This window comes from Nannospalax galili, unplaced genomic scaffold (genome assembly GCF_000622305.1).
Source record: "Nannospalax galili isolate Female #2095 unplaced genomic scaffold, S.galili_v1.0 scaffold290, whole genome shotgun sequence".
NCBI classification, from domain to species: Eukaryota; Metazoa; Chordata; class Mammalia; order Rodentia; family Spalacidae; genus Nannospalax; species Nannospalax galili.
The window spans coordinates 8,081,901-8,090,910 of NW_008331486.1; the positions used below are offsets into that span (position 1 = coordinate 8,081,901).

Consider the following 9,010-nt stretch of genomic DNA (forward strand, 5'->3'; position numbering starts at 1 on the left):
GCAGCAGCGCGCGCCGCAGGCCCCTCCCCGCTGCCACCGCAGGCCACGCCCCTCGAGCAACACCACGCCCTGCCCTTCAGGCCCCGCCCCACTGTCGTCGCAGTCTCCGCCCCGCGGCTGACGCAGGCCTTCCCCGCCAGGACCCGTCCCTCAGACCCTTCTAGGCCCCGCCCCGCGGTCACCGCAAGCCCCTCCCCTCTAGGCCCCGCCCCGAAGGCCCACCAGACCCCGCCCCGCGGCTGACGCAGTCCTTCCCCGCCAAGACCCGTCCCTCAGACCCTTCTAGGCCTCGCCCTGCGGTCGCCGCAAGCCCCGCCCCTCTAGGCCCCGCCCCGAAGGCCCTTCTACGTCCCGCCCCTCGGCCGCCGCAGGCCCTCCCGGCCGGGTCCCGCCCGCGCTCGGTTCTTCAGAGGCTGCGGGCGCGCAGGGCTGGCGCCGGCAGCAGGTGGGCGGGGTGCGGGTGCCTGAGCCTGGGGGCTGCCGGCTGCGCTGGGCCCGGCGCGGCGGCGGTACATTGCGGGCGCGCCATGGACTTCAACATGAAGAAGCTGGCGTCGGACGCGGGCATCTTCTTCACCCGGGCGGTGCAGGTGAGGCCTGGCGCGGCGCCGGGCGCGGGGCCCGGATGTGGCGCGGGCGGCGAGCTTCTGGGGCAGCAGCCTGGGCGCAGGGAAGCGGGCTTCCTGCAGCTGCCGCCGTGGCACCGTTCGGGCCCTGCAGCCCTGCTCCCGAGCTGCCCAGAGGAGCGCGCAGCGGGTTCGGCTGCCCTCCCTGGCGGCCCAGGGCCGGGCTCTAGCAGTGCCCATTTGGACTGACCAGTTTGCCCACTGCCCTGGCGCCTGCGCGGCTGGGGAGGCGAGAGGGCACCGGGTGGCTGCTACCTCCCTTGCCCTTGTCCTGCGAGGCCTGGGTGGCAGGCCCAGGGCCCCATAAACATGCCCTCAGCAAGTTCTGCGAACCTCAGTCTCCACACCTGTGCAATGGGTAGGTGATACTATGCTTCTATCCGGTCCCTTTCACCTGCTTGGATAGTCAGGCCGGAAGCCAGGAGTTATTTCCTTTCTGTCATGTGGGAGGCCTGTTTCCTCTTACTCTCCAGGCCTAGAGGATAGGGAGAAGGCTAGGATCTGGCCCGGTGCCTCTTTGGGAAGCTGTGCTGGTCCATAATGCTTTGGTGCACCCATTTGAGGTCTGGGCTTGATGTCTCCTTGGAGGACTGGATTCAGATATGGGTGTGAACGCCCCTCTTGTGACCTTGGAGGCAGGGGCTTCACCTCCTTGGGCCTCAGTTTCTCAGTCTGAGAAATGGAATGAGTGCCCCTCTTTCCTGGGATGATTGTGAGGATCCCTTGGGATCTCTTGCAGGGCTTACTAGAAGCTGTGGTCAAATGACACCTGTACATGTATGACCTTGCACAAGTCACTTCTGAGCCTCACCCCACCCTTTTGTAAACCAGGTATGAGGCCCAGGTGGAAACCTGCTTCTGCTCCAAGGGTGGGGGTGGGGTTCCTGGAGCTTCTGTGGACCTGGGCTGGCCTTGTTGACACTGCTGGGCACAGTCCCTTAAGGAGCCCAGCCCCGGCCAGCCTCAGAGGCCCATGTGGACGTGTTTACTAGAAAGCGCAGGGTTCCCCGTGAGGATTGTTGTTCCAAGCTCCATGGACAATCTCAACCCTAGTGGGAGTGCCAGGACCCCAGAGCTCCAGTCTAGCTGGGAGTGTGTCAGGGGACCCGTCTCAGGATTGGCATGGCAACCATACTATCTCCCACATCTGGGAAGAACCTGATCTGCCAGTTTCCTGCCACTCTGGGTCCTGCCACCTGACCTGGCCAGGCCCACAGAGCGAGCCTGGGAGCTGGGGGGTGGGACTGGGCTTTGTGGCCTTGCTCTGCCTGGTGGGGGTAGGCCCACAGGGTCACCTGGACTGGAGCTGGAGCCAGCTCCCAGGCCCAGACTGGGATGGAGGAGGGAGCTGCTGGGAGCATTATAAATAGAGGCTTTCTCCGCTCCACACACCCACCCTCCTGCTGATACATCTTGCTGGAAACTGCCTGGGACTGACTCAGGCAGAATCCCCTTCCCCTTGGCAGGAAAGGGGCAAGGTGGCAGAGGAGGGAGGAACCTGAGGTGCAGGAGAGACGTGGGAGTCACCAGGAAAGATGGAGGGGCTCTGTATGACCAATGTAGGGGTAGCTCCTCTGGGTTGGGGCCCCTTGCCAGGCACCAGGACACATTAAGTGTCCCCTCTGTTCCTACCAAGGACAGCTTTGATGGGAGCAACTCTGTTCCCATCAGGGACAGTTTCCCCAAAGGGCACAAGGCCTCTACCCTGAGATGAGGATAGAGGGCAGGATCCCTTCTATGAGAGTGATTTTGGGATGGCTTCCCTCACTGAAGGCCACAGAGCTGTGCCTAGAAAGTCAGATGGAGTCTATGAACCAGTTCCAGGTTGGCAGAGCAGCCCTGAGGCTGGGAAACCTATTAGAATATGGAAACCCATAGCATATTAGAATAAGATGCCCGTGGCAGGTGGAGGTGGGCATGGGCAGCTGCTCTGCTGAGGCTATTGCCAGTAATCACAATAAAAGCAGTGGTTTTCTTAAAGCCAGAGAGGGGGTGACTGCCCTCATCCAAGTCAGGCAGGATGTGGTGGTGGTGCCTGGGGGGCTCAGGAAAGCCCAGGAGCATCAGGAACCTGCGTGGGTGTGGTGTGAACTCCAGTGGCTGCCTGCACCCTAGTGCCTGTACTGATGTTACTGAGGCTTTCTGTTTGATAATGAGCCAGCTAACATGTACTACCCTGGGGCTGGGGTGTGGCTGGACTGGAGCCTTCCATATAGGATGTTTGAGGCCCCAGTCTGATGAAAAGAAAACTGTCAAGCCATTCTGTGAGACATGTTATTTCCATTCTCTGGGGAGAAACTGAGGTGTAAGCAGATGATGTTGCTACTTTGAGCTTGGTTTTCTGAACTGGAAAGTGGCTAACAGCACCCCATGAAAGTCTGGGGGGAAGCTGCTAAGGCTTAGATTCCAGGGGAGGCAGGACTCTAGGGGAAGGGGAAGCTGAGCTGGACAGGGCTGGAGGGAGGAGGCAGTAGCGCAGGCCTACCCTGAAGAAACCCAAGGCCTGCTGCATAATTGATGGCTGCTGAGAGGCCTGGTGGCTCCTCTCCTCTCTAGAGCTAGAAGCCTCTGGATGATTCATCATGGCCAGTGGCTCAGTGGAGCCTCCCGCCTTCCCACCCCCAGACAGTGCTGACCATGACTCCAGCGCATCCTGCCTCTCAGCTTGGCCTCAGTGGCTACATCTGTATAATAGGTGCTTGGCCCTGCCTGCTTTGGAAGCCCCAGAGGCTAGGTTGTAAAGTTGAGCTCCGCAGGCTCCCTGCCCCTGTCTGTCCTCACCTTACACCTATAGCAGCTTTTACAACCTTACACAAGCTGGGAAGAGCCTGGGGATATCTATCTCTGGTCTCTTATAGTCAGAGGGCCAGGACTTGGGCCAGTTTCTGATTATTCCTAGGTGGCCCACATGACTCCAGCAGCTCTGATGGGGGCCCTGTGTGGCCTCCTAAGCCCTGGGTATACCCAGCAGCTGACTGTGATGGGCTGGCCTTGTTCCCTGTTCACCACACCTGGAGTCCAAGCATTTGGCTGACCTCCTTCCCTGAGGTCCCTTCCTCCACAGACACGCTGCCCATCAGCAACAATGTGGGTACTTCATGCTGGGCACAGGCCCCATGCCACCCCTCATGTCTAAGCCACATCTTTCCTGTCTCACCCTTACAGCCTGTGAGGGAAAGACTGTTTTCAGTTTGGGGAAACTGATGCTCAGAGAGCTGAAACCCTTTCTGCAGTGTCACACAGCCCAACAGGAGCAGAACTGGACTTAATTGGGTCTCGCTAATACGGGATCCTGGGTTTTCCTCATTCTCTGCCCTGGTACTCCTCCCCAGCTACCCATGGAGCCCCTTGAAAATCCTGGGATTTGCTCTGGGCCCTGTTTGTTCCCTGAAACACTTGCTACCAAGTTCTCTTCCTCAGCCAGGCTCCAAAGTGCTCAGTGGGCACCTCCTGAGGGCCTGTACCCACTGGGACTGTGAGGGCTGCAAGGACCTGTGTGTTTGTGTGGGGAGAGTGGCCAGGGCTGCTGGGGGGTTCCAGAAATCATGATCCCAGCTGACCCACCCCTCCTTCCACAAAAGGGGCAACTGAGACCCAGAGTGGGTCCTTGACCCTGGACCTCTCCCACCACCTCTTCCCTAGTTCACAGAGGAGAAATTTGGCCAGGCTGAGAAGACTGAGCTCGATGCCCACTTTGAAAACCTCCTGGCGCGGGCAGACAGCACCAAGAACTGGACAGAGCGCATCCTGAGGCAAACCGAGGTGTTGCTGCAGCCCAATCCCAGTGAGTGGGTATGGGGCAGGAGGCAGTAGACACCCAATCAGGCTTGGGGCTGAGGCTGAAGGGCTCCAAGACACCCTCTGAGCAGTGGGAAGGCCAGGCTTGCATGGAGGAGTTGAAATGCCTGAACACATGAGAAGAGGCAGGCAAAACACAGGTGGCAGCTTGGGCCCCAGGCCAGAGACAGAAAAGAGCTTGACTAAAGCCATAGCCCAGGCTGACCACCGAACCCTCAGGAGCACAAATCTAGTGTGGTGGCGAACTGTGTGTCGCCTCTAAAGCTGCTGTGTCGCTGACTGAAGGGTACAGAGAAGATTGGGGGCCTGGATCAGGGAGTTGTTCAAATGTACTATGCGCTGTAAATCCTGTTAAGGGAGATGCGGGCAGGTGTTGGCTTTGGCCCTGTCACCCCTGGCTGTGTGACTCACAGGCGGGCACTTCACATCCCTCAGCCTGGGCTTCCTCTGCGCTCTCACACAGTGTGAGAGCTTGTTTTGGAAGTCATCAGGCTGGGTGCTCCTGGGGCAGGACTTGGCTGGGGTCAGCTTCCATCACTGGGGCTGTCATCTTTGCTTGGACCGGAGAACCCTATGGCTTTGGCTGCTGTCTCCCCACAGGTGCCCGAGTGGAAGAGTTCCTGTATGAGAAGCTGGACAGGAAGGTCCCCTCAAGGGTCACCAATGGGGAACTGCTGGCTCAGTACATGGCGGAAGCAGCCAGCGAGCTGGGACCTACCACCCCCTATGGTGAGCAGACCGGGGTGGGGGGCACACTTCTTCTCTGCATTTCCCCTCTCTCCTTTTTTATTTTTTTTGTGGTTTTGTTTGTTTGTTTGTTTGTTTTTGGGGTTTTTTTGGTCTTTTTTGAGCTGGCCTGGAACTTGCTATGTAGACAGGGCTAGCCTGGAACTCACAGGATCTGCTTGCCTCTGCCTCCCAAGTGCTGGGATTAAAGGAGTGTACCACCACCCCCAGCTCTGACTTTTTTTAAGTTCTTTTTTTTTTTTTTTTTTACATGTATAAGTGTTTTGCCTGCATGTATGTATATGTACCACATACATGCAGTGCCAGAAGAGGATATCAGATGCTCTGGATCTGGAATTAACAGGTGTTTGTGAGCTGCCTGACATGGGTGCTGGAAATCAAACTCAGGTCCTCTGCAAGTACAGTACCTGTGCTTAACCACTGAGCCATCTCTCCAGCCCCTGGATCCGACTTCTTTTAGCTAGAGTATTTTACTAGTTCATTCACGTTGTGACAGGTTTCAGGGCTTAATTCCTCTTCATTGGTAGGTAATGTTTTACTGTGTAGATGACTTCATTTCCCTTTGTTCACCATTGGATAGACATATAGGAGCTTCCTTGTGAATGTTCACCTGAGAAAGTTAGTTTTTAATTTTTTGCTTATTATCTTTTTGTGAGACAAGGTCTCCCTGTGTAACTCAGGCTGGCCTCCAGTTCTTAGTCCTCCTGCCTTGGCTTCCTAAGTGCTAGGATTATAGGCATATGCTACCAGACATTTAACTTAAAAACTTATTTTTTCATTTATTCAACTATCGAATGTGTGGGTGCATGCATGCATGCATGCCACAGTGCATGTATGGAGGTCAGAGGACAATTTGTGGGAGCTGGTTCTCTTACTGTGTCTGTTCCAGGGATTAAACTCAGGTTGTCAGGCTTGGTGGAAAGTGCCTATACCTGCAGAACCATCTTATTGGCCCATGTTTAACGTTGTGTGGGTGCATGCACCACGTGGAAGTTAGAGGACAACTTGTGGGAGTTGGTTCTTTCCTTCCACCATATATATCTCAGGGATTGAAGTCAAGGTTGTCAGGCTTGATGGAAAGTGCTTTTTTTTTTTTTTTTCTTTTCTTTTGAGACAGGTCTCCCTAGTTGGCCTGGAACTTGCTATGTAAACCAGGCTGATCTCAATTTCATAGAGATCCACCTGTACCTGCACCTGCCTCCTGAGTGCTGGGATTAAAGATGTGCTCCATCCCAGGGATTGAATTCAGGTTGTCAAACTTGGCAGCAAGTACCATTATCCACTGAGCCATCTCACCAGCCCAGCCACATTTAACTTTTTTTTTTTTTTTTTTTTTTGGTCTTTTTGAGACGGGGTCTCACTGTAGCCCCAGCTGTCCTGGAACTCACTATGTAGACCAGGCTGGCCTTGAACTCATAGAGATCCGCCTGCCTCTGCCTCCCAAGTGCTGGGATTAAAGGCGTGTGCCCACCACGCCCAGCATAAATAAGTTTTTGAAAACAAGAAATTGGGCTGGAGAGATGGCTCAGTGGTTAAGAGCACTGACTGCTCTTGCAGAGGACTCGGGTTCAATTCCCAGCACCCACATGGTGGCTACGAACCATCCTTAACTCCAGTTCCAGGGGAATCTGAAGCCCTCTTCTGACCTCCACAGTGGCATTGCATGACCTGGGTGCACTCATACATGGGGGCAGATACACTCATACACATAAAATAAAAATAAATAAAATATTAAAAAAATAAATAAAAAATAAAACAAGAAATTGCCAGGACTTGGGATCTAGCTCAGTTAATTTATAGAGTGCTTACGTACCTCAGACAGGCCTGTGCTTTGATCCCCAGCACCACATAAACCTAGTGAGGGAGAGAGACAGAGACAGAGACAGAGACAGAGAGAGAGAGAGAGAACCAAAGCTACTGGCTTTCTCATAACCTGGTATGTGACCCATCTGGGCTTCGTCTGTGTTTACTTGTCAGGATTATATATTATTGCTGCAGAGTAAAGCATTAGCACTGTTCAGGCAAGCTGGTTAATGGGGGTGTGGATCTTCAGTGTTCTTTGCTGATTGTATCTTGCCCTGATTATTGAAGAATACTGAGGTTTCCAACTGTTTCTCTTCAGTTTGTTGGTGTTTGCCATGTGTTTTTAAAAAATATTTTATTTATTGTTTTATGTGTATGAGTTATTGCCTGCATGTGTGTAAGTGCACCTGTGTCGTGCAGTGCCCAAGGAGGACAGAAGAGGGTGTCAAATCCTCTGGAAGTAGAGTTACAGTTTTTAGCAGTCATGTGGGTGCTAGGATTCGAACCTGGGTCTACTGCAAGAGCAGCCAGTGCTCTCTTAACTGCTGAGCCATCTCTCCAGCCCCTAGCTGTGTGTTTTGAATATCTGTTAGGTTTGTATGTTTATCTTTCTAATGGCTTGGCTTGTGTGTGCCCATGTACTTGTATGTGTATATTAGCACTGTTTGGGCAAGCTGGTTAATGGCGGGGGCGGGGTGCATGTACTTGTGTGTGTGTCTGCCCATGTGGAGGCCAGAAGCTAAATTCAGAGGTCTTCCCTGCTCTCACTATCTGGCGCTCATCTCTTCCTCCAGACTTGGTAGCCAGTGAGCTTCGGCTCCCACCTGCCTCCTCCTCTGTAACTGAGCTTGCAGATGGGCACATTGTACCTGATGTTTATGTGGGAGCTCAGGGTTCAGACTCAAATCCTCATGCTTGTGCAGCTGGCCCTCTACAAACTGACCCATCTACCCAGCCCTAGAGCAACTCTTTCATTCCTGTACAGTACCACAGTAGCCATGGCAGTGGTGTCAACATGTCCCCCCCCCCCAAATTGGAGGACTGAGGATGGAAATCATCTGAGCCCAAGAGCTTGAGATCAGCCCACAGACAGAATGAGACCAGCCCCCCCATCTCAAAAAATAAGTAAAATGCTACTTTGTGTGTAATCAGACTTTTTTCCTGAAAGTCCATTTTGTCTGATAATGATATGGCTACTTAGTACCATATCATATGCAAGCTAGCACTTGCATAGTATGTCTTTTTCTATCCTCTCTTTCACCTGTTTATATCAATAAATTTCAAGCAAGGCTCTTATGGGTGGCATTAAATATAGACAATATCTAGAGAGTTTAAAAATATATTCTGCCAGGCCTGGTGGTGCATACCTTTAATCCCAGCACTTGGGAGGCAGAGGCAGGTGGATCTCTGAGTTCGAGGCCAGCCTGTATGCATAGTGAGTTTCAGGCCAGCTGAGGCTATGGGAGACTCTATCTTAAAAAAAAAAATGTGTGTATCTGTGTGTGTGTGTGTGTGTGTGTGTGTGTGTGTGTGTGTATGAGTATGAGAATATATATATATATATATTCTGACAGTCATTGCCTTTTAATTAGAAAGCTTAATCCATTTACATTTAATGCAGTTATTGGTGTGGTTGGATTTACAGAAGTGTTTTGTTGTTTTCTTTAGATCTCATGTAATTTTTGTTCCTCAGTTCTTTTTTTTTACTGCCTTCTCCCTTTTTGTGATAAATATTTTTATTAATATTTTAATTATTTCTTCTTCCTCCTCTTTTTCCTCTTCCTCCTCCTCTTCTTTTTGGTCAGTATTAGGGATTTAATCCAGAGCCTTGCGTACACTAGGCAAGTAGTCCGCCACTAAGTTATATCCTCAGCACATACCCCCCCTTTTACTTACTTACTTAATTTATTTATTTAGGTCTTTTTGAGACAGGGTCTCCCTGTAGCCCCAGCTGTCCTAGAACTCACTATGTAGACCAGGCTGGCCTTGAACTCACAGAGATCCGCCTGCCTCTGCCTCCCAAGTGCTGGGATTAA

The 9,010-nt window shown here is 52.8% G+C and overlaps 1 protein-coding gene across 9 annotated transcripts in view; it reads left to right on the forward strand.

Annotated features, from left to right (window-relative positions):
- The first annotated feature begins 355 nt into the window (after window positions 1–355).
- Sh3glb2 (SH3 domain containing GRB2 like, endophilin B2) overlaps window positions 356–9,010 on the forward strand; it is a 16,479-nt gene continuing 7,824 nt past the window's right edge. For 4 of the 9 annotated variants that reach the window (XM_008826044.3, XM_008826049.3, XM_029560279.1 and 1 more), the window contains exons 1-3: window positions 357–590; window positions 4,269–4,410; window positions 5,025–5,153. In XM_008826044.3, coding sequence (XP_008824266.1) covers window positions 528–590; window positions 4,269–4,410; window positions 5,025–5,153 — 334 coding nt within the window. In that variant the 5' untranslated portion in view covers window positions 357–527. Of the gene's footprint in view, window positions 591–4,268; window positions 4,411–5,024; window positions 5,154–9,010 lie in introns of all 9 variants that reach the window. The other 5 variants (XM_029560263.1, XM_008826067.3, XM_008826053.3 and 2 more) reach the window with 3 other exon arrangements.